Genomic DNA, 26,300 nt, shown 5'->3' with positions numbered 1-26,300 from the left:
AATATCCAGTATTAAGCCAACCCAAAGTAAATTTGTAGTGTATCATGAAATAGAAAACCCTGTCTATTTCTTGAATTCCATCAGGTTTTGAATTATACACCCACTTGAATGCCATCACACAAACATAAGCAAGTTGGGGATTTTATTTTGTTACCAGTAATCCCAGTTAAATAGATTGAAACCAAACTGGCATGTGTCCCTCAACACTGAACTGTTGGAACAACACAGTAAGGGAAGACCCAATTAATTTGGAATCTATTACACACCGGGTACATTTTCATTAACCCTATTATTAAGTTGTTGTTGGAGATGAGACTGTTTTCTTTAAATAAAATAAGACAGTTTCATTTGACTAGGAGTACATGTTTTCCCCACATTTCTTCTTTTTTATCGATTTGAAAACAAATTGAAACAAAGTTAGCTGCTTGGAAAAGTCGGTCAGCCGTGACCGCTACAACAACAGAACCAGTTAACTCAACCATGCACTAAATTGTAACTGCAAACACACTGTTTTTCCACACTGCTCCTGGCAATTTTATACAGTCATTCAGCTGCCCTGAACACCATTCTCCTTTCAATTTATAATTGCATTCGGCATGCTGGTGTTGACACTACCCTCTGCTGAGACTTTTTTCCCCCCCTTCAAACTGCAATTCTATTAGGTATGCTAATGTGAGCACAGAAATAAAATATTCAGCCTTACAAAAATACATTCAAAGGATACAAAGACCAGAGGGAGTAAATACAGGAAAATCCTAGTGAAAAAATACCAGAACCACAAAATTATATTAAAAAAAAAACACACCTTATCATTAATTTGCTTTATGGTGCTGCTGCTGTATTTCAACAACTATGTCCTGTACTACTTTGTATTCCAAAATCTAATGCGGTGAAAACTAACAAAGAGTTGCTCCATTTTCCTTCTCTTCATCTAAGCTTTTTGCTTCCTTTCTCAAAAAAGGAATTCTGGGCGTTTGATGTAAGCAAGAAAAATATGTGATTAACAACTGCAGTAATTTACTAGACATACAGGTTTTACCCAGAAGAAAAAAAAAGATATATGAATATGAATTTTATATGAAGAAACCACTGTTCCTCAGTTACTTTTTCATCATATGTAATGACATTTTATACAGCCCAAAACAGATTTTACGATCACCAAATGGACTGTACTGGAAAAAGAAAATGAAGGTTTACTGACTGTAAGAGCAGATGACCATGACAAGTTCAACAGTATTAAAACATTTTATTAAAAAAAGTATATGATAAGTGATAGAAAACATATGTAATATTCTAATAACTTGCTTCTATCATCCTCAGGTCTTAAAATGAAAGCCCATCTAGCCAGGATTTGCCCTGAATTGTTTTTAATTTGTTGTCTGAGAAGGCAGGACGCTGAAAGTGGTTGTAATTAATTTACACACCTTTATTCAGTCTGTGTTAGTGAGGAGATGGATGGAGACCAATGATAAAGGCATGAATGGATAACAGGAGACATCACCAAGCTTATTAAATGTACTACAAACACATGGTCTACATTGTTTCACATAAAAGGCAGCCAACACATGCATCAATAGCTAGATTTAAATATCCTTTAGTTTGGATTGGTAAAGTATTGAAGTGTTTAGTTAAATCAGGTTGGGGTAGGTCCCAATCCATTCTAAAATGGAATCTTCTTCGTTGCACACAAAGGTTTCTCTACAGACCAAACACAGGAGCGTATAGCACTTGTTACACACCAGTGCTACTTTCACAAACAACTGTCCAGGCCTAGATCAAAGCAGAGCTACTTCTCACCATGTCATTTTTTTGGCTGAACAGCTCAGATTCCCTGATCAAAGGCCAATACATTCTTCAGGGTGGGTAAACAGATCAGTGGGTCACTCTGTCCTAGTCTGACTTTTTAAAATTTTATTCAGCTCAGTAACGGACTCAATGAAAGGCACTCTGCACAATAGTCGCCAAGAACAACCCTGAATGGATTCAACTGTACTTGTACAGTAGCGCCTGAGTTTCTGCCAAAACCCATCCCATGGATTTGCAGACTAACATGATCTGCTCTCTAGGGAAATAAATAAAACACACAGATACTAGCAGACACAAACACAATAAATTACAACATTCCACACTCATAGTAGTTAAGGAAGTAATAATTAGTTTAATATGCCAAGTGTAAACATAGAATTTAACAACATTCATTCTTTAAAAAATATGCATGTAAAATATTGATGTTAGTCTTGTATTTACACAGTCAGGGTTCCAGACAAACTTTATGCCTTATGGGCCTGGCTCCTTGGCCATAAAAATAGGTCACCAACTCCAATTGTTGGGTGCCACTTACAGAAAAGTTGGTTGGTACCATATTCAAGTGCTTAAAATACAACAAAAACTTGTTAAGACACTAAAGTGCCTCATTCTATTGAATGATTAGGCCAATATATGCAGCAATACGACTACAATGAACTCAGCATGTTGATATTTTAGATATTTTAGAGGTGGCGGTGGGGGAGGGTGCTGATGATGGATTGAGATTTTTCCACATGGCTTTTTATTTCCCCCATTTTTTTCCTAATTTGGAATGCCCAATTGTATTTAGGCTCACCCCACTGCTACGACCCCAGCGTTGACTTGGGAGCGCTCAAGACGAACTCGAGCTGTCCTCCGAAGCGTGTGCCGTCAGTGTCCAAATACTTTTGTCTGTGACAAATTTCTGACAGACATTTTTCACCTTCAAAAATGTTGTTTGGGTATTCGGATAGTTGTCCCATCACTTCTATAAGTTTGCCACTTTCAAATCTATGTTCTAAACACCAGAAGGTTAGTCACAGTTTTGTTAGCAGCGTAATTGTATAGCACCACTACTGTATTAAAGCCTTCGCTAATCCCCTGCCTTGGCAACCGCTGAATAATCTAGTAGTATATTAGAAAAACACACACATACACACACACCAATGAAAGGCCAGAAAGAAAAAAACCTCTTAACTTTTCCTGATGTTTTCAGCCACATTCCCAGAAACAACAAAATAAAAACAAGAAACAAAACTGTTAAAGCCTCATACCGTGGTCTGTGTTGTTTAAAAAAGGTGGAGCTTTAAAGCCACTAAACTTTGCTGACAAGCAGCCACAGGAACAGTGGCAGTCCCATTCTCAGACACTTAAAAAGAAAACCGCGTTGCCAACAGTTTTCACTTCCAGCTTTGCAACAAATCACAAAACCAGATTACAGAGCTTAATGCCCATTCCCATTGGGGGCTGATTTTACGACTTTCTTAAATTACCTTTATTTTTGGCCTTTGAAGGAGAACAATAAAACTTGCCTTCTAAAATGCAGCTGAAATGACAAAATATACCCGACTACAAATTTGAGTAATAATACCCAACCATATGACTCCCTTTTAGCACTGCAAGGCCTATCTGTATGGGAAGCAGGGAATCTCTTGACAGTATACTATACTGTAAGCCTGTGACAATAGTCTATGGCTGACAGCTTTTGTAAAACACATGAATCATGGAAATTGCAGAAAGACATTGTCTTGAAAACAGACCAGTCTTTCTCATAATACTTTATAACCAGGGGTTAACCTCTTCAGCTCTGAAAGCTAAAAATGTCATAAAATGTTTTGCTCTCAAATGCGTTTTCTTAAAATTCAACACACTTTTATCCATTCTGCAATATTTTGCTTGCGCTAAACAGAGACCTTCCCCTGCCAGGGACATTTAATTACTTTACCATTTACATGTCATAAAGATGACATTGGCTGCAAAAGGACTGCGACTGTATTGTCGTTTTTTATACACAAATAAGCTTACTTGATTCGAAAAACGTCTTGAACAATACAAGCAAATTCTTACACTACTTGGTTTGATTGAATGAGTAGTACACAACAAGCTTCAATATGAAAGCTGAACATTCATTTCAATAAACAACAAGTTTTTAAGAAAAATAAATTATTTCTTTATTATTTATTTCTTAGCAGACGCCCTTATCCAGGGTGAGTTACAATTGTTACAAGATATCACATTATTTTTACATACAATTACATTATTTTTTACACATTATTTTTACATACAATTACCCATTTATACAGTTGGGTTTTTACTGGAGCAATCTAGGTAAAGTACCCTGCTCAAGGGTACAGCAGCAGTGTCCCCCAGCTGGGATTGAACCCACAACCCTCCGGTCAAGAGTCCAGAGTCCCTAACCACTACTCCACACTGCAGCCCTACCATAAATATTGTAGCCTACTTCACTAAAGTGAAAACTGTCTTCTGTGATTTTTAAATATAACTGCTTCAAATTATTACTACTTCTTAAAAACAGGAACAACATTTTATTTTGGGTTGGTGTTCAACTTAAAACGCATTCATGCCTGCCAGTACCTCTACCCCCATGCAGGAACATTACCCTGCTAACTTCCTCTAGTCAAACAATATATAAAAACAGTAATGGTCTGGTTCTCTCTTGCCTTTTTTCAATGAATATAACTTAATTAATAGAGAACAAAAGCAAACCAAACTAGCATAATATTTTTTCGCATTCATTCACAGCGCTGACAATGTTAGATGTAACTAGATTTTACTACAATGTGGACCATGGGTCAAACCAATGTTTGTGCAGGGTGCGGTGTAACGTTTTTTTTTTTTTTTTTTTTTAATCAATCCGAATGCCTTCCCACTTTTTGTTTAATTTTAAACCGTTTAAATGCCAAACCATAACAAAACATAGAATAATAGTGCATGTACACAGAGCAAAAAAGTGGACAGGCAAAATACATAGTCGTCGTCATAAAATATTTGGTATTACTAAAATAAACCATGGTTTACAAATATTTCTTCACATCACTTACAAAAAAGGCAGTTGTTTGGCTACATATATGTTGTTTGTGCTTGTATTAGAAAGGCAACTTTACAGCCTGTCAATGTTGTGATTATTATTATTATTTATTTCTTAGCAGACACCCTTATCCAGGGCGACTTACAATTGTTACATGATATCACATTATTTTTACATACAATTACATTATTTTTTACACATTATTTTTACATACAATTACACATTTATACAGTTGGGTTTTTACTGGAGCAATCTAGGTAAAGTACCTTGCTCAAGGGTACAGCAGCAGTGTCCCCCAGCTGGGATTGAACCCACGACCCTCCGGTCAAGAGTCCAGAGCCCTAACCACTACTATACACTGCTGCCCTAACTATTTAAATTGTGAAAAGGGCATCTGGCAAATTTGCTGAACAGACAGAACAGTAAATGCACAGTATTATTCTGTAGCAGAGTCTTAAAACAAGCAGCATGGAAACCATTTGGGTCATGTGAAATCGACATAGTCCAACTGCCGATTCACAGTCAGATCTATACTTCATGTCACACTAGTGCACCATCAAAATGCCTTTAAGGTAGACTGTTCCTCCCCCCCCCCCCCCCCCCCCACATACTGTACTGCACTAAACCCAATATTCTAAACAGTCTGACCACTCAACCCTCACCGTGTGGGCTTGTCAGTCTTTCCCGACAGGTATAATAAGCCACTAATTTGTATACTCTGTTGGATGTACTGTAGTATATTAAATTACTTGAGGTACATAACTGGTCATCAAGCTTGACCAGAAATCACCATGTATCAATCTACTGAAACTTCCTGTAATTCTTAAATTCTATCTAGGTTTAAAGTTATTTTTTAGCCTGTACTGAGGTATGCAAGGTAAAAAGGACTTTTGTGTGCTTGAGTAACTACAGTAACTTCCGTTTTTTCTTTTGTTTCAAGCTGACAATTTTAAAGAGCTAAGTCTTGGCTTGTTTATATTAGGCAGCTGTTTTTTAATTGCGTCTAATTCAGTATCTCATACTGTCTCAAACACCCAATCACAAAACCTTAATTAAACTAAATAATCTGAGAGACACATTTTTAAGTTATGCAAGCTAGGCTGTTAAAAAAGACCATCTTAAAAAGACAAACTAGCCATTTTGAACCCTTTTGCGTTTATCAAAACACAAAAAAAACACCTCCACTATCCCAATCCAAAGCAAATGTCTCAACTATTCAAAACGAAATGTTTCATCTATCATCTTTAACCTGAAGCTACAAATGAGCAGGGGGAAAAAAAACGGATTGTTCCAGTAACAAATTGCCAAAACAGTTTGAAAAAAGGAACTGTCAGAAAATAATGGGGGGCTGGAGCTCAGACTTTGTCTGGAGACAAGTGAAATCTCTCAGTGCTCTCAAAAGTAATTTTCTCTGCCAGACATTCTGGTTCTTTCTCCTCCCCAAGAGCAGACCCAGCTATCCATGAAGTACCATGAATTAAACTAAATGAGTGCCGGTAAAGTTTCTGGACAACCATTGCACGGTTCACAAAGTTCAATGGCAAGTTATGAAACAAAACCCTACTGTCAGTTGGTTCAGCTGAGGGAGAAAAAGCTTTGGGGCACACCAAGCTGGGGCTTATGTGAAGACAAAAAACACTAAGCATTAAGGAAAAGATTCTCACCGCAGAAAGGTTTTTCAAAAACATATTTTTTTTGTATTGATTGGAAGTAAATTTAACATATTGAATTTGTGACAATTTATTGTGCTTCATTTGACCCCTTTGTAAAGTAATCACTATGGTTAACTCAGGAAGCAATGGCTTACCATTCTTACCATTCTTTGATTGTTTTAAATTCCGTAAGTCGCAATATGCAATTCCAAAAAATGCTTTATTTTTTTTTTTTTTTTTTTTTTTTTTTTAATGAAGCAAAATTACAACCACTGTATTGTGGTTTTAAATGGCTATCTGTTGAATTACCTGTCTACAGAAGCTGTTATATGCAAAATGTTATTGCTTCATAACACAGAGGGGTTAGTAATGTTACTGAGAGTGCAGTACTTGGAAAACTGAGTGTATCTCTACAAATAATTCAAACTAATGAGAAAAACATGTACAGTATGCTGCTTTTAAAATAATCCACTGCCTGAATGAATGAATGAATGAATGAATGAATTATTGGAAGAATAATTATTCAAAAGCACTTTAAAATAAAAGGCAGACATAGGATATAAAAGACGAAGATTACCTGTAATACGGTTTCTTCGTAGAATGATGAACTCCACACACAGAGTGAATTCCCAGTCTCCATGTTGCTCAGTTAGGGAGAAAAAAAACAAAACAATATCTTTCCCAGAGATCACTGATATAATCTTTTTTGGTGCCAAAGTAGTATCCGGCCTCTACATAACCTCCCACATCCTTTAGTATTGTTGTCCAAATTTCAAAAAAATAATTATAACAAATAACAAAAAGGGGGGAATCATATTACAGGTAATCTTTGTCTTCTTACCTTGTATGATGAACTCCACACACAGAGTGAACCAAAGGGAAATAGATAAAGGGTGGCAGGTCATATATTAGTGGAAGAAGCCACAGATAACAAAGAGTGAGTAAAGGTTGGATGAGAGCAATACACATTTAAATTATAATGTTTTATAAAGGTCTCGAAAGAGGCCCAGGTAGCAGCATTGTCCTGGATTGGGATGGATTTTAATTTTGCCCAAGTTGTAGCCCTCCTCTTACAGAGTGTGCCGATGGTCTCTTACTGATAGTTCTGTGAATGTAGAAATTCAGTGCTCTCCGTACATCTATTAGGTGGTGTCTAGCCTCCTCTTCTGATTTATGGGGTTTTGGCTACAAATCATGAAAAGTTATGATCTGGTTGGTATGAAAAGTTGTTACCACCTTAGGTAGGAATTGGGGATTTAGTCTATAGACAATCCTGTCCCTGAATGACTGGAAGTAGGGTGCATCAATCACTAGTGCTTGGAGCTCACTTACCCTCCTTGCTGACGTCACTGCCACTAGAAATGCTGTTTTCCATGTCAGGAATTTCTCATTGCATGTCGCCATGGGCTCAAACGGTGGTCCCATGAGTTTATTGAGTATCAGACTGAGGCTCCATTGAGGGATGATCTGTTTCCTTGGGAGCCTTAGGTGGTTAACCCCTTTAAGAAATCTGGATACCACAGGGTGGGAACCTACCGGGTGATCTTCCCACCCAGGTAAAAAACTGGATAGTGCCACAATATGCACCTTGATGGACGATACTGAAAGACCCCTGTGGAAAAGGTAGCTAAGGGAAGATAAAAATGTTAAGAGATATATATCTGTGTGGTGCAGAGATTTTGAGTTGCACCAGAGAGCAAACTCTGTCAATTTTCCTGTATAGGCTTGGAGATTTTCATTGAAGCAAGTAAAATTTTGACTACTTGTTCCGATAGCCCCTGATTTGTTATCTTTTGCCGTTCAATCTTCAAACAGCTAGCCGTTACCATGAAGGATTGTTGTTCAGCATCTTCCCCTTGTTCTGAGAAAGCAAATTGCGGCTCACCGGTAAGTGCAAGGGTCCCTCCTCTGCTATTTCCAGGATCTATGAGAACCAGAACCTCTTGGCCCAGTATGGGGCTACTAGAATGAGAGTGGATTTATCTCTCTATCTTCCTGAGCACAGCTGGGATTAGTGGCACGAGAGGGCACACAAACATTAAGCTGTTTGACCATGAAATGGACAGACCGTCTGTTGCCATGGCTGCTCTTTCCTGGAAACGGAAGCATAACAGTGGCAGCTGGGTGTTTTGTGTTGTGGCAAATGTCTATTTTTGGGGGCCCTAATTTGCTGAATTTTTCTTTCTTGTAACACTTCTGGTTGAATTTGCCACTCTCGAGGCACCATTTCTCTGCTCAGCAGGTCTGCAAGTCTGTTGTCGAGCCCGGGTATGTATGTTGCCTGGATAGTGATGTCCTGTGCTGCACCAGTTCCAGATTCCTATGGCTAGAAGGCACAGTTTCCATGATTTTGTGCCTCCCTGGTGGTTTACAGTTGTGGTGTTGTCGGTAAGAACTAGTACCACCCTTTGGTTTAAAAGGGGTGCAAATTGTTTCAGTGCTAGGAAGATTGCTAACAGCTCCAGATGGTGTATATTGAGGTTTTTGTTTTGGTGACCAAGAGCCTTGGACCTGGTTTTCTGATAAGTGTGCTGCCCACCCTAGTTGGGAGGCATCTGTATACAGGCGAAGTGTCAGGGGTAGTTGGGACAGCTGTAGTCACAGCTTTACCCGAGGTGTGAAACCTCGATGAGGTGGAAACTGATGATGCTATGTGCCCCAAAAATTGTTGAAAAAATGTTGCTGTTGGCTTGGCACCTATGCTGAATTGACTTGCCTTTTGATGAATGGTGTTCACCTTCTCTTCTGTGAGATACACTCTTCCTAAGATTGTGTTGAATTGTGCCCCCTGGAAGATTAATGACTGTGTCGGGCAGAGTGATGATTTGTCCTTGTTTACCAACAGACCCAGATCATGCAAAAGATAAAGAATTGTGTTTCTACTCCATTTCTTGGATGGAGCATGTACTAACCAGTGGTCTATGTATGGGTAAATGTGGATGCCGGTGCTCCGCAGATGTGCTGCTCTTCATCCATTACCATGGTGAATACCCTGGGTGCTGTGGAGATACCGAAAGAAAGTACTTTGAACTGGTACCGACAGTCCTTGATGGCAAACCGTAGGTATTTCCTGAAATCCTTGTGTATGGGGATATGGAAGTAGACATCCTTCAGATCTATAGAAACCAGCCAGTCCCCTGGTTGAACTGCTTTGATGATGGTGGCCAGTGATACCATTTTGAACCTTTCTGCCCAAATGTATTTTTTCAAACCTCTGAGGTCTAGAAAGGGTCTAAACTTCCCATTCTTTTTGTGAATTAAATACCTGGAGTAGTGGCCCTGCCCTTGAGAAGATGAAGGGACCCATTCTGTGGTGAGGAAAAGGAGCATAGATTTTATCTCTTCCTGGAAAAAGACTCCCTCTGGACGTGACCATTCCATTTGTGTACAGATGACACCTGTTGATGGTGGTTGACGCTGGAATGATATTTTGTATCCATGTTGTATGATCTCCAGGACCCAGGTGTTTGATGTTATTTTCTACCAATTTGTTAGAAAATGTGACACTTCCCCCTACTGGCAGATGTGAGGGGGTGGAAAGATGCAGGTTTGTGAGCAGACGTAGATGGCCTACCTCTTCTTTTATTATAGCCCTGGGAGGATCCATATTGCCTGAAACCTTGGCTCTGTTGAAACCGGTTTTGTCCCCCAAATGATGATTGGTTTGGCTGCTGTCTTCCTTTGCCTGTTGAAATAAGCCTTTTGAAGGATGCACCTCTCCCGGTTGTTGAGCAGGATCTGATGGCATGTCTTGCCTCCTTCATCTGTGGCAGGGAGTCTGTGAGGCCAGGCCCGAACAGTAGGTCCCCTTGAAAAGGTAGTTCCAGTGTCTTTGTGTGTCAGGGGTTAAGGACGCTGTTTTCATATGCAGACAACATCTTGCAGATACAGCATTCACCACAGCCCTAACATTTGCGTTAATGCTATTGCATGCCGCCTGTAGCTGGATTTTCGCCCTATTCTGCAATCTGCATGACAAGTTCAGTGTTCTCCGGGGTAGGAGTCTGTAAGGAAGCAGACAGCTGGCTCCACATCTTGTGTTGGCATTTTGCAGCATGTATTTGGTAATTGTTAATGTGCATACTGCAAGTGGAGGCGGAGTAGCCTCTCTTCAAGAAGGTATCAACCTTTCTGCTTCCCGAACTAGAACAGATCTGTGTGGTCCAGTGGTTAAAGAAAAGGGCTTGTAACCAGGAGGTCCCCGGTTCAAATCCTGGCTCACTAACTGACTCATTGTGTGACCTTGAGACGTTGTTGTAAGTGACTCTGCAGCTGATGCATAGTTCACACACCCTAGTCTCTGTAAGTCGCCTTGGATAAAGGAGTCTGCTAAATAAACAAATAATAATAATAATCCATATGATGCACAGGTATTGCGATGATGGTGTCTACTTTAGGCAATTTAAAGATATTATTTTCATGATTTGCCAGTATCCTGTAGAATTTGTCTACTCTGGGAAGATGTGGTGCAGCAAAAGCTGGCTTACCCCATAGAGCCTCAACAGGCCTCCAGCTATCCTTTGTATCAATGATGCTTAGGAAATCGTCCTCTTCAGTACCTTTCTGCGTAGTAATGTTGAGGAATGATGACATTCTTTTTAAAACCGCATCTGCATTTGTATACCCACTTGCAGTACCGTCTCCAGCCACTGAAGCGACCTCATCTGGCCCAGAGTCCATGACGTTATCGTCTCCCAGGCTGTGTGCATCCGCAGAGTAATCCTGCTCCAGTGCACTCCATGCTGTTGCAGTATCTGAAACTGCAGGCCAGTTTACTTGCTTGGGAGGCAGAGCCTGCCTTGAGCCCTCAAACTCCTGCAGCCACTGGAAGCAATATCTTTGTTGGTATTGTTACCTGTGCAGGAGTTGGTTGAGCAGTCACTGTAGGAATTTCAGTAATGGCCGCCACTGTTTTAGGAAGCATGTCTTTCTCCCTGCTGTCTCGGTTGTGTTTGAATTTTGCATTTCTCTTTTTAGGGGGAGCCATGCTCTGTTTCTCCCTGGAACTGCTTGGTCTTTTTGTTGTTGTTGAGGATGAAGAGCTGGTTCTTTCAGACCATGAAACTGGGGGCGATAGAACCCTTCCCTTTTGTGTCGGTGTGTCCAAGATGTCAGCACACATTAGACATACATTTCTAACACAATAAGGTGAAAGTGGGGAACCACACTGTGAACAAACAAGGTATGTGTATAACACACTGATAGAAAATAAACTATTAGAATGAGAAAAAGAAACCAAAAAAGTACTATATACATTCTCCCCCCCCCCCCCCCCCCCCCCCCCCAAACGAATGAAGCGCAGTTATAACTACATCCAGACCCAAGTATACACATAAGAAATCTGGACAATACTAAAGGATGTGGGAGGTTACATAGAGGAGGAAGACTACTTTGTCGCCAAAAAAGATTATATCAATGATCTCTGGGAAAGAGATTGTTTGGTTTTTTCTCCTGATCCGACCAACATGAAGACTGGGAGCTCATCATACAAGGTAAGAAAAGTAAATACCACTGACACATGGTTTTTCAGTGTGAACTTTAAAAAAAAAAAATCACTTGAACACTTTTTTTTTTTTTTTTTTGCAGACAGATTAAAAGAGGATGGCAGGTCTTAGAATAAAACTGACTACGCTCTGGGTGTATGTCCTGGTATCAAAAGGCAAGACATTACTTTTATCTGCACTGTAAGTCAGTTGTCAAGAATTCTTAGATCACATCACTGCCTTGACAAGAAGGATGTCAGCTTCATTTATATATTACAAGAGGTTTATATAGGATTAACTCTAAGCTGAAAGCTTGCTTACAGTGCAGCCAAAAACTACAAAAATATGTGCTTAGGCTCATTTCTACAGCTGTCATAGCCCATTGGGAGAATATTAAGCAGGAATATTATTTTTATTTACTGGTGTGCTCATTATGAAAAATATATATGTATGTATTGGTCACCTTTCAAGTAAAATCCTTTTCTATGCCAGTTTCTATTAACTTATCTTAATTTACTCTGTACTTTTACTTAACAGTGTGTACATTAATTAAGTGATCAGACATGTAGTATTACTACATTTAAATATAGTTTTTTTTAAAAGTAAGAATTCAATAGAAAAAATAAGCATGTATCATTAGAGAGAGCAAACTGCCCTTGTAGTGTTAATGTGCATGGAATTCCTACAGTAGTATCAATTTGCACAACAAAAGTATCAAGCAGCCATGTTGCCTAAGACCATTTTAACCCCTCACCTTCCCGTAGCTCTGATCACCGGCTGGCTGTGTTTTTTGGTTGTGCTGAGAGGGGTCAGACTGCCCTTTTCAAGGGTTAAAGAGAACAAGCATTCCTTTGCAATGGTCTAAGCTGCTTCACAATGGAGTGGTAGCTGGGAATTGCTGAACAAACAGTGGAAAGGTTGAGTAACTCCGACTTTACCCACTGGCACCAGCACATTATTCATTCTAATCCATCAAAGAGACACGAATGTCAAATACAAAGTGCAGCGTGTTACCAGTAAAAATGGTGCAAAAAGACAGGGGAACATTTTAGATTTGTATCTGCTGAGGTGAGGGCAAAGGCAGGTTAATAACTGCCGCTGCTTACACAGTTTTAAATATTTGGAGAATGTACACCCCTGTAGCAGAATCACTGGGCTTTAGAAAGTTGCAAGTTTTGAAAGCCATTGCCTACCCATAAATGGCTTTAGTCGCACCTTCATTTCCAAGATTTACAGACCAAAAATAAATAAATTAAATGTATTTGAAGCGTTATTTAATAGTCACAAACAGTTTGAATGCAGTATACTATCAATTATTTGTTTGATTTCAACTGACCCCTTGAGACACAAACCAGCAATGACTCAGCATGAAATTTCAAACTGTTTACCAGAGGCAAATTCTACACCTGCTTTAAAAGTGTTTATTTCACTCAGTTACAAAGTTTCTATTGAAAAACACGGGTTTAAAACAGTTGTGTAAACAAGACCTAATAATGGAGAACGCACATCAATATACTTCCATTGCACCTTATCACATACTGTTTGTTTTCACTGTTACCACACTGGGTAAAAAGCTGACTGAAGTAACCAATAGGACAGTGCCTTATCATTTTTTAATGAATTGATCCAGTCATGCCATGAACAACCCTGTTTAGAAGTACAGTAGCATTCACTCAGCAAATGCCCCTCCCACATCAATGAAACAACAAAACCCCTATACTGTCCCAATGGAACCATTACCACTTCCTTCCTTTTAGTTTACTTCCTTCCTTTGTTCACTTACTGTCATTACTCTCAATGCTGCCTGTTGCTGAAACACAATAAACACGTCAATGACCCCCCCCCCCCCCCCCCACACACACACACACACAAACAGCTGCAAATTCTAAATCAGAGCTATGAAGTTTTACATACAAATGCCTCCATTGATAGTCTCACTAACTTGTTCTATAAATGTATAAACCAAGCCTATGCATAATTGAACACATGCTCTTCTCTCTCTAATGATAAATGTGACATTCAAACAGACAGGACCTCGAAATTCTGATACCTTTAATAGCTTGTTTCATCACAAATGAAAAAGTGGTTTGCTATATGTAAAGTTAAAGTGTAGTATACAGACCAGATAGATCAGACTCAAAATACCTCCAGATTATCATGCACTCAAATATCAGAGTAACAGAATGGCAGTTAGACAGACCCGGAATAGACAGTCAGGCTGACAGAGAGACAGATTTTATTTAACTCCATATTCTTACACTATCAATAGCATATGTCCGAAAGAATGTCCTCAGCCAGTTTCATCAGAATGGATGATCTAGACACATGACCTACACATGTAAGCCTCCACTACAGAATATGCACTAGTGGGGGGATAAAAATGGGTTCAGGAAACGAATACACTTGAAATTCCATAACAAGTCCTTGTCTCGGTTTAACACCATTACATGCACACCACCACCTTCCATAGATGTTTTTGTTAAACTCCAATGCCAATAAATAATGTAATCAACACCTGAAAAAATGTATTAAACTTTTGAAAAAAATATAAACCGCTATTGACAAGACAGGTTTTCGTCATAAAGGGCAGCAGTGTGGAGTAGTGGTTAGGGCTCTGGACTCTTGACCGGAGGGTCGTGGGTTCAATCCTAGGTGGGGGACACTGCTGCTGTACCCTTGAGCAAGGTACTTTGCCTAGATTGCTCCAGTAAAAACCCAACTGTATAAATGGGTAATTGTATGTAAAAATAATGTGATATCTTGTAACAATTGTAAGTCGCCCTGGATAAGGGTGTCTGCTAAAAAATAAATAATAATAATAATAATAATAATAATAATAATAATAATAATAATAAAAAATCCATTATTCTCATAGACAGTCAGGATTCTATTAGGCTCAAACTGAAACGTCTGTCTAAGAAGAGAAAATATAAACACCATCCTGCAAAAAATGAACAAAAAACTCATAGTAAATGGCAGTGTGGGTTTCATATTGCACATATTAGATACAATAAATGCAGATTAGAGATTAGCAATATTGACTTAGTACTGCAGTGGCAACAAAATTGAGACAACAAATAGATACAGTACTGGCAAAAGACTTGGTTGCATAGAAACGAAAAGTTAAAACTGTGCAAGCTTGGGGGCATGCCTTTCAAAATTGAGCTGAATGCACAAAACAAATGGCATGTAAAGAATTATAATTGAAAGGGAAATACCAACCCCGGAAGCATTTATAATGATTATACTGACTGGAAACCCACTTTCACCAAGCATGCAGGCAGCTGAGCATCAATAAGCAGATATGTACTGTAAAATAACTGCTCAATTATTACTGGGAGAACATTTGCAATGCAAGCGTTTCCCAATGGAAGCATAAAGAGGAGCCTACTGTATGTTCAGGTTGCCAATTTCTCAGTTTCAAGACATCAAAGACCCCCTGCAAAAACAGCATCAGTCTCAGATCATACCAGCTGAAAAGTACGACCCATCTTTAGAGGCCCAAATGTACACTGACAAAGATAGCTTTGTATTTATTAGCGAACAAACTGGAAAACAATGTCAGTCTAGTGCCAATTGTATTATTTTTTTTTTCTTCATAATGGCTTCCAAGACTATCACTTGTTTTGTTTTTTGGCATGGACAAATGCCTATTTTGGATTATGTATCTAATGCAACACCAGAATTGCTGTTTACAGGTTATGCTGGACTAATGTATGTGTATGATAAAAGGAAAACTACGTTCATACAGTCTCTTCCCACAACACAGGAGAAACTGAATTACCATAATTTCCCCTTGTCCAATTAGACTGCATGGCTTCTCTGTATGGACAAATAGCTTGTATATGGAAAGAGAGGAACCAAACACCTCAGCAACAAGGGTGAAGGGGACAAGGGGACAGTGAAACAACTGAAGGCTGAAATACACACACACACACACACACACACATATATATATATATAGCTCAAAGGGCCAGCTGCCCAACGTTTCGATATTTTGTACATATCTTTCTCAGGGGAGCATGTGTTTCAATTAGAACATTGGAGGTATTTATAGGTTTTTGACGGCATGACAACTACTTGTTATTGTTTATATTCAAATCCATGATTTATTCGTACATGATGTAATGGTGTTCTATATATTGTGACATAATTTTGCTTCTATCTTTAAAGCTGTATTAATTCTAATTAACATTATTTTATATAAACTTATATTTATATTAACATGCAATGCTGGCTCTGAGGGTCAGCCTTGACTTGGCCTCCCCAGCGCATCAGCATGCACAACTTTTGAATGAATTTTGTTTATTTATTTAAAAGTTATATATTTATTGGAGTTAATTAGTTCACTCTTTTCTGTTGAGTCCCACTGGCATAATCATGTTCAGTCTATTTATCCATTTACTTTCTTTTATTCTTCTATATGTCGCATTGTCTAATTTTAGCTGTTCTAATACTACAAACTTGATATCATTTATGTCATGTCCTTGACTGGTGAAGTGCTGTACTATTGGTTCATTCATTTTTTTTTTTTTTTCTAATTAATGAAAGGTGATTCTGAATTATTTTATATAAAGTTGTTCCAGTCTCTCCAACATATTTTATTTCATCACATTTTTCACAGGCGATTCCATAAACAACATTACTATTTTTACAGTAGGTATTAGTTTTTAGTGGATATGTGGTGTTCTTATGTTTAATAATATTTTGACTTTTGTCCATGCATGTACACGCTTTACATGTACTAGTGCAAGTATTTGTAGAACCTATTCTGTCAATTATTATTTTATGTTTACTGTGAACTAAAATATCACCTAAATTAGCTTCTCTTTTGAATGCTTCAAATGGGGCCTTAAAAAATACTTTTTTCAATTTTTCTGAATTATGCAAGTGTTTCCAAACTATTTTAGAAATAGTAGGCAAAAGTTTAGAGTAGGTCATTACTAATGGGACTCTCTTGACCTTTTTATCTCTATTTTCATAATCTAGTAGATCATCTCTTTTTAGTTTATCCACTTTTCTTAACTCCGTCTCTATAATTCTTTCTTTGTATCCTCTTTTTTTAAGATTTGTTTTTAATACATTTCTTTGTTTTACAGTCACTTTCTTTTGAGCATATTCTTCGTATTCTTATTCCTAGACCCTTTGGGATTGCCCTTTTAGTGTGTATCGGATGTGCAGAGGACATGTGCAAATACTGGTGCATGCCAATAGATTTACAGAAGAGGTCAGTCTCAATTGAACCTTCTTCAAGTTTTACTATGATATCTAAAAATTATATTTTTTTTCTTGCCCATTGAAGGTCCACCTTAATATTACTGTGTATTTCATTTGCCATTTTATGAAATTGGAAAAGAGATTCTTCTCCATGTGTCCAAACCCCCAAAATATCATCTACAAATCGAATGTATTCTAAAGGTTCTCTTTTTGATTTTCTAAGTAATTGTTCTTCCCATTTCCCCATGTATGTACTGGGAAAACGCATTCCTAATTTAGATCCTATTGCTGTACCATTGGTTTGTTTGAAATTCTTATCAACAAATGTAAAATAACCGTTTTCTAAAACTATGTTGATCATGTTCAACACTTCTGCTGTTGGCATTGATTTATCTAGTCTATTATCTAGTACTTTTTGATAATCTTTTAAAGTTTCTGTACGACGGACACTTAGGTACAAGGATTTTACATCCATGCAAAATAAAATTGTATGTATTCTCTGGATTTCCTCTTGCTAGGCCTGTTCTTGCATTATGTGGCTGCATGTATTTTTAAAATTCTTTTGATATAATGCCTTTATTGTATAGCCTCGCTGCAATTTCCTTAACCTCTTTTACCGATTTATTGATCGTATTGCTTTTAACTTCTTCATATGTTTCCATATTATTTAATTCACATTCTACAGATTTCATATAGCTATCTGTGTTCATTATCACTATTCCTGACCCTTTATCTGCTGGTCTTATACTTGTATCATCATCATTTAACAACTCAGTCATACCTTGTTCTTCAATATTGGTTAAATTAAGTTTACATTTTTTCTTTAGTCCTATTATTTTTTGTTTAACTACAGTACTTCAATATACATATCTAACCATTTATCTCTTCCATCCGGAGGAGTCCAATATTCTGCTAATCTCATGTGTCTCTCCCACTCCTTTAATTCAGTGGTCAGTTTATCTTTATCAATGTATTTTTTAGTCGGTATAAACTTAAGTCCTTTGCTCAATACTGCTTTTTGGGATGTGGTTACAGTTTTACTTGATAAATTAAATACTATGTCTTCTGTCTTATCTTTAGTGGATTTGGTACCATTTCCATTTTTGGTTCTCCTATCTTTGTTTTGAATTCTCTATCCTATTCATGTTTAATTCTCTATTTTGCATTTTATTATTTACTTGAAACAGGTTATTTTTACTGCTTTAGATTTATTTTTATTATCTTTCTTGATTATGCCACAGTATTCAGATTTTCTTCCAGTTTCATTGTCTTTATGTATATCTTTTTGAAGGGTTTTTACAGGATCAGCCTGTAATGATCTTTGCTGCAGATAACCACTCTACCTTTATTTTACTGGTACTTCAGACTAATGAGTTACTAGATACTGAATGTATATGGCTCCAGGACACATTGAGATTATCAGATAATTCAGAGAGAAGGCAACTAATCATCATGCTAGCTGCCACTAAGTGGGCTGATGTCTCATGGGAAAGAGGACTCCTGCCCTTTTTTCAGAGACATACTATAATATAAGTGGTGTGGAAATTAACTTGTGCTTCACCCAGTGTAAATACAATATACTTATGAGAGATCCAGTCTTTCAAGAGGAAAATTCAGTCAGAGAAGATTAAGTTTGCTGACACTGCTCATTTCAGTAAAACTTTTGCAAAAAAAAAGTGTATAAAAAGCAATACAGCAGGACAAGTTGATTTATCCAACCCTTCCAATAACCTTGTAATTAACAAAATAAATGTTTGATTATTCAAAAATCTCTTGAGCAGCTAAATGCTAAAAAAAGATTATTACTCTTGCATGTTTTCAATCCCCAGTCCCAATATTCCCTGCTATATTAAATATTAACTACATCTCTGATTGCAGTCTAAATAACAGTTCTCAGGGGCACATATCCATACTCTTTCACAAGATTACTTCTTTTTGTTTAATATTAACATTTTACAATTGGGAAGCATTCACATTGATACCCAACGTTTTGCAGGTCTCATATTTACCGCAGTAATAACCTAAAAATCTGAAAGGATATTTAATTTCAACGAATCCCCTTCCTTCTCCCGATCATCTCATTAAAAAAAGAAAATTACTGGTAGCTAAATAGATAATGCAAATAAAATGAAGTTCTTCTTTTTTCCACTTTTGTATCACAGGGATCGAATGTTTTAAGTTTGTTGACATACCTGATAAATCAAAAAAGCCATCATTGGCCAAACTGAGGGTTTTTTTTGTTTTTTTTAAGGCTACAGGCGAATGCACATGTACTGTTAAGTAAATGTAGGTTTCATTTTGTCAAGAAGTTCTGATTTAGGGTTCCTTTTAAAAATGTGTCCTTGCCATCAAAGGCATTCAATTAGAATGTGTGCACTTTACACTAGAGTGACATTAGGATGGGCCTACCGTGGGGCCCGCGGGATTCCCACAGTATGGGAATACATTTCACTTTATGTTTGTGGGAATGGATGTAGAAGACCTAAACTGATTTTAAATATGTCAACCTCAGCAAATAATTGGATTAATTAAACTTATTTGGAGTTCAAGTTGGAATGAAACTCAAGACTGTGGCATAGAGTTTTTTGTTTTTGTTTTTGTTTTTTTTTAAATCAACACATGCATAATAAAATGGCTGAAGTAGGTTTGCGTGGTTCCTGTTATTCTTGTAACAGATAATATGGCAGTAGTGGATTACATTTTAAAAATTCAACTAGGAACAGGGTGAGAATGAAATACACACGAAAAAAAGGGTAACCCGAATAATATCCTGTCTGAAATGTGTCATACAGCGAGTGGTTAAAAGAAAGCTGTCTCTTCCCTTTTAACAATCACGGGATGGGATGAGACAGGGCATTTTTTGACAAGACGGGATGGGATGGGAATGAATGTGTGTGTGTGTGTGTGTGTGTATGGCACAGTAGGCCTACGGGATGGGATGGGAATGAATATATATATGTGTGTGTGTGTGTGGCACAGTAGGCCTACGGGATGGGATGGGAATGAATATATGTGTGTGTGTGTGTGTGTGTGTATGGCACAGTAGGCCTACGGGATGGGAAATTCTGGTGGGACAGGATGGGAACAAAAATTATACTGACATTTTTTTCACGGGATGAGATGGGATAGGATGGGACGGACCTCAAGTTTCATTCCTGTGTCACTCTCTACTTACAGGCTGTGGTTCTCAGCATATGGGGCACGACTCACACATCTCTTATTTTGCATGTGCACAACAACTACACTGGAACCAGTTCCTCCATCACATGTGGTTTATGTCTCATCTACCACAAATGGAGGAAGCCACTCCCCAGGATTTGGGTCACTTCAGCTGGAATTAACTCCAGTATAAGCTCAGCACATTTTTGTCTGTTTTTCTGTTTTGACCTACACAGCTGCAATGCCTAAGTCTGCAAAGAGGACGTCACAGACTAGACTGAATTTGGTCAGAAAACTGCTCATTGTGTATACAACAGGGGATCCCGAATGATGGCCTCCTTATCTGGATTAAGATTGTGAAGCATACTTCACTGTTAGTGGACTGCACAAGGACAACTTCTGTGGGGGAGATCGGTAGTTGGTAAAATATTACGAAGCCAACTTTAAAAAAAAAAAAAAGAAAGAAAAGAAAAAAGGAGACCAACATCATGGATTTTATTTTTTGTCTGACAGCAATGATTTACACAAACACAGTTTCATAATTGAGTGGTGTGTGTTGTCCTCCATTTTTCATTCACGCCTAAAACGACCTAGCAAGATCCTTTATCAGATTTTGTCAGGCCTGACAATGTGTTCCGATGACATTAACCAAGGAGATTTCAAAGTTTAAAACGACAGGCAGGCTGACATATGACATGATTATATGGCGGTGACCATGACACAGATGTTGTTCTGTTGGAATTTTAACGACTGCATTTTACGGGCTTAATTACATGTCATAGATTGATGAATCTATACTTCATACATACGTAATAAACAACAAGAACAAGTTAAAACCCCATAGTGCTGTAATTCCTCGAGCGCATACATCGTAAAAATAAATGTAGTGCTGTTGCAGTATAAGACATTAACTGTAACTATGTACCCCAGTGTAACATGATAGTATAACTGATAGAAAAACTGAACCCTTCACTTACTTGTCATATTCTGCGTTGTCTTTATCGCAACGGGCGTCCTTGTGCTTTTGCCAGTCTTTGCCATGTTTGCAGGTAGTCAATAGGACTACATCCTCCGCATTGTGTACATGGTATAAGGCATTCCTAGTGTCTGACCCGATCCCTGTCAAATACCTTTTCCCCTTGAACACCAGCATGTATTTCCTAAATGGTGGGATTGTATTAAACTTCAAATAACCCCTATCCCCACCTGTCCTGGGGTGATCTTTAGAAAATAACGGAATAGAAACATCAAAATGAGGTCTAAAGTTTTCGGTCCCAATGCTAGCTTTTGCCAACATGGCCTGGCCGATATCAAATCCCAAGTCTTCTGTGTAATCGGGCCATGTGCCCGAATATAAATTAAAAATTAAGTGATTTCTACCATTGTTCCATAGGTGCAGGTTTTGGACTTTTGTTTTCAAGCTATGTACGTACTGAGGAGAGAGCTGGTCTCTGTCTAAAGTATCCAAACTTAGGACGAACAAACAGGCTTGGCTGGGGTCTGATGTGTAGAACCTGGAGGTCTCAATCGCGGACAAAATATTTTGGTAACTTTCCGAGATTTTCTCCCCTTTTTGTTGAGGGTAGGTGTATACTTTAAAGCCATTTTTCTTGCAGATCGAGAAATCAAAGCATGACTCCATGCGACACCGTTTACCTTTGTAAATGCTTGCATTGGCGTCCCTTTTCTGTTTTGGGGATATGTGCACGTTGTAATCCTCGTTTTCCAATTGATCCCACGGCATAAATGGTTGTAAATGGTCTGAAAAATGCGGCCAGGTCTGATCCGGACCCGAATGTAAACCATTTCTGCTATGATCCTCACGCCGGTTCGGATTCCTCCTCGTTGCTCGAACTTGCAAGCCTCCAAAGTAGAACAGAAGACTTAGACAGACGCCGGCGGACAGCAAGATTAAATAGCGTTTTTTGGCCTGCATGTGTCCTGTCTGGATCGATATTTTTACAAATAAATCCCAAAAACCACGAAGTTTTGCTATCACCACTTCCAGATCCAATCCGCCATCTTCCAGCCTGCAAAGATTTCAAACTCTTATCTTCCACCTTATTCCGTTCCCAAATCCTTGGATTGGTCCAGCGCATGTGGGCGACTTCTTTATTCTTTATCTTTCTCCCCTTCTGTCTATCATTTTACAAACCTGTATTGGTGGTGTATCGTCTAATCTAGCAACGGGTTCACGTCTGTTTTAAACAGCCGATGAGTAGCCGTCAGCAGCCGACCACAACAGCTTGCTGAAACCGGCGAACTACTTCCACTGTGACTCTCTGAGTCTCAGTCTGAGGCTGTGCTGATTGTGCTGCACAGCACAGAGAGGTCTAAGTGCCGCAGAGATATATTTTAACACCATGGACCGACCAACACACCACAGAATCGGAAGCGCGAAGAATGTGGGGGTTATTTCATGATTCTTGAATAAAGCTCGTAGTTTATTTAAAGCACTGTAACCATACAAATCCCTGCATTTCTCTTCCTTTGAAAGCAACCACAGCAACACGGGTTTGTTATGAAAAATAACCACGGCTTCAAATATTCCAATGTTCCGATTTCCCTGGACAGAGAGAATTCGAACAAAGTTGTAAACTAAGAAAGTCTCTGATCCTAGTGTCCAGTTACCAAATGCAGTGGTTCCGACTGCTACACTGTAACATTCCAATCCCCACACTACGGCGTCCAACGTCATACCCCCACGCACAAGACTTTCCCATTGGCTGGCGTCATGTCCGGGTAGACGATGCTTCCGCTGCACCCATTCATAATCCCAACCACGTATTCAAGTGCTCATACCAAGATGTTAAAGAGAATATCTGACTTTATATTTTATTTAATTTACATGTATAATGGTAGCCTACTTTTGGGTAATGTTAAAGATGAGTTACAAAATATGTTTGTGGGCAAAGTAATTCTACTTCAGAATACGTTTCTAATTTTCTTCTGTACTGTATTGTAAGCTTGTTTTTATTTTGATATATGACGGTATGTTCCGCTGAAACGAGTTGATAACCGCTGTTCAGGTGCAAATAAACTATTATACAAATGGTGCTGCAGTGCCCCATATGGTTTTAAAAAAAAAAATTTCCCCCCCCACATGGGTAATATATTTTTTAAACAAGATAATCTGTTGGGAACAGATGGCTATTTTTTTTTTTTTTTTTTTTAAATAAAGAAAACAAGGAACTGCGCATTATTTGAGCGGAAAAACAGTACTGGCTGGTTCCACAGACCCCGATTAGCACTAATCCTGGACTACCTAATGTGACTTTAAGTAAGGTAGTCCAAGCCTAGTGTTATTCGGGGTCAGCAAAACCAGCTGCAAATTCACTACACTTTGCCTAGCGATTTGTTTTGGCTGCTTTGGTTGAGTGTCCCATAGAAACTAAAGAAATGTTTAAAAATGACTTAATTTATCAAAACACCTCTGAAATATATGTATAAGTTTCTTGAATAATACGCACAGCTTTGGACACAGCCAAGTAATAAATCATTGTTGGTAAATTTAAATGACATAGTTGGTGGAATCAGAAAAGGCATACGACAGTGACCTTTTACTATTGTTACAGAATATGTGGATCCTGTTACTAAGATTCCTAGTATGATAGGTGAAATATCCAGTCTGGGACTGGTAAAAACACCTCATTTGGATTATTTTGAAATGTGTTTCTTGGTATTTTGTGTAAACTGATGAATGTAATGTAAGTTAGCATTCATGTGCAATTTATATTATTACATGTAAATACACTTTTACACATTTGTGCCTGAAAGCTGATAACCTAAATGGAACAAGCCATGCAACAGGAGGGTGCCTGTGGTGGGAAGGGGTAGTTTCTGGTAAAATGTTTACAGTACTCCATGCTAGCCAGGTTATTTGCCAGCAATGGCAATGACATTAGGCAAAGCATCTGTCCACTTGCATTACTACTCAAGTTTTACCTCATTGTTTACAAGCACAGCTGCTAGAGCTCGGTCCTTTTTTACACGTTTACAATTAGATATAGTCTGTATAACATCAAATATTTTTATCATTCAAAACATATTGAAGTAATGAATAAATACAGTAAACAGCTTAACCACACACATACCACAGGAACCTGTCAGTGTTAAACATGAAAGAGCTTGCCATTGCTGTGACAAGGGACCAGAATGATTCAAAGATCTCTGATTTTGCCTTCAGACGCTACAAGAACTGGATACTTTTTGGGTCTTTGTTTGAAATCCACTGGTTGAATTTATCTGTCGGTATGTCACTTTCATGATTGACACACATTTAAATACATGCCTTCGATATACCTTGAGGAATGCATTTGGTTTATCTCAAACTGTTGATTTTATACACATTTTACAAATATTTACAAGATCATGGGAGTCTTCGCATGTGTGTGCACTGGCTGGGTTAAACACATTAAGAAGTCTATTGCCAGGTAGCAAAAATTGTTGGCTGTTTCCTATTCCAGGCTTCAATTCCACAGTAAAGTGGATTGCATAAGATAAAAATGTAATTTTGTTTTATTTGATTTGTAAAATATTGTTTCTCTGTCATAGTGATGTATTGTCTGGGCTTGGTGCCATTTATTTTTGTTGGGGTTGTCAGACAGCCTCTATAAAAGATCACTGTACAATGGTACATTTGTACAGACATTTACCAAAGCTTGCACTATGCATTTACCGTAGTTTACTATGGTCCCACATTGGTAATGGTAATCTGACCGTACAATACCTCTGATCTGAGTTTACAGGTTGCTTTCAACGAACAACATTGAAACAGTGACAATTCCAGCAGAGCTGTATTGAGCTTCGTCTGCCTAAATACCTTTGAGCACATAACATTTAAATAAAAGAAGAAACCCTTGAAAACAAAACCACCAGGCCTCTGTTTATCACAGGTTAGATTATATTTCATCAACCCTCTTTGTTCTCTTCTAGCTGGAGATACAGCAGCTGTGTTACAGCATTTCCTGTATGAATGCAAGCTAGTTTTTAATACTTGCTATGACGGTATTAAATGGGCCACTGTAAAGAGAAATCTGGCAGTAAAATATAAACCACAGCTTTAATGAGGTCTGAAGAATTTAAGAGTAGGCAAAGAATTTACCAGCAAAGATGAAACTCCTGATAAATGGTCAGAAGGACATAATTTGTTCCAGAAAGAACATAACATAGCATGTGAGAACCTAAAAAGCAATACAATCCAAAACAATATTTGATTTAACAATACAACTATAAATACTTTATCTGGCATAGATGGCTGCATGGATTAAGAAAAACAATGGCCCCTGGTAGCTGTTTGCACAATATCATTTATGTACAGTGTCCTTTATACTTTGTATGTATGTATTTGAAGATGGGCTATTTATCTAGTCAAGCAAAGCAAGATGTGTTGTAAACAAGACAAAGCAAGAGAGATAAACGGCAGGTCATATTTCAGATAACTACTTGTGAACTTTATTAGAAAACCCTTTCAGCTTAGCTAATAGACAAGATGCATATGTTGGCAATTGCTAGATCTATGATTGAATCCAAGCTTCAGAATTAATATGCGTGTAAATTGCATTGCCCATATAAAGTTATATAGCTTGCCAACTGAAGCTGCTTTGTTAACAAGAGAAGGTCAAACATTACTTCTTCATAAGGAAAAGTTAGTTCTTTTTTAATTATTTTAGAAGAATGATACTTGTTTGGCTTAAATGATCACAGTCCATAATCTCTTTTGCGGTTAAATCAACTTTTAAAAGCAGTAAGCTGTGAAAGTCAAATTTCAGTCTAACATCTCAGGAAGCACAGTGAAAAGCAGTTGCAGAGATGATAAGGGTACAGTACAAGCTCAGGAAGTGATACCGGAGTGCCTGGTATTTGCAAATGTGACCTCAGAATCTGTTTAAAATGATCTTTAAAATGACCTTATTGAGCTGAAGATGCATTTTGTAACCATCAGTGCAAATGCAT

The 26,300-nt window shown here is 38.1% G+C and overlaps 1 protein-coding gene and 1 long non-coding RNA gene across 2 annotated transcripts in view; both read right to left on the bottom strand.

The window, feature by feature from the left end:
- Window positions 1-23,134, bottom strand: part of LOC117400267 (exostosin-1) — a 124,004-nt gene extending 100,870 nt beyond the window's left edge. Inside the window, exon 1 of the mRNA XM_033999935.3 lies at window positions 21,323-23,134. Coding sequence (XP_033855826.1) covers window positions 21,323-22,281 — 959 coding nt within the window. The 5' untranslated portion in view covers window positions 22,282-23,134. The remainder of the gene's footprint in view (window positions 1-21,322) is intronic.
- Window positions 16,480-20,218, bottom strand: LOC131736879 (uncharacterized). Its single transcript, XR_009328463.1, has 2 exons — window positions 19,639-20,218; window positions 16,480-19,569 (listed from the first exon to the last, which is right to left on the bottom strand). It is a non-coding gene; the product is annotated as an uncharacterized LOC131736879 (long non-coding RNA).
- Window positions 23,135-26,300: the final 3,166 nt, after the last annotated feature.

Source organism: Acipenser ruthenus, chromosome 4, assembly GCF_902713425.1.
Source record: "Acipenser ruthenus chromosome 4, fAciRut3.2 maternal haplotype, whole genome shotgun sequence".
Classification (NCBI taxonomy): Eukaryota; Metazoa; Chordata; class Actinopteri; order Acipenseriformes; family Acipenseridae; genus Acipenser; species Acipenser ruthenus.
This window is presented reverse-complemented; position numbering and strand designations above follow the sequence as displayed.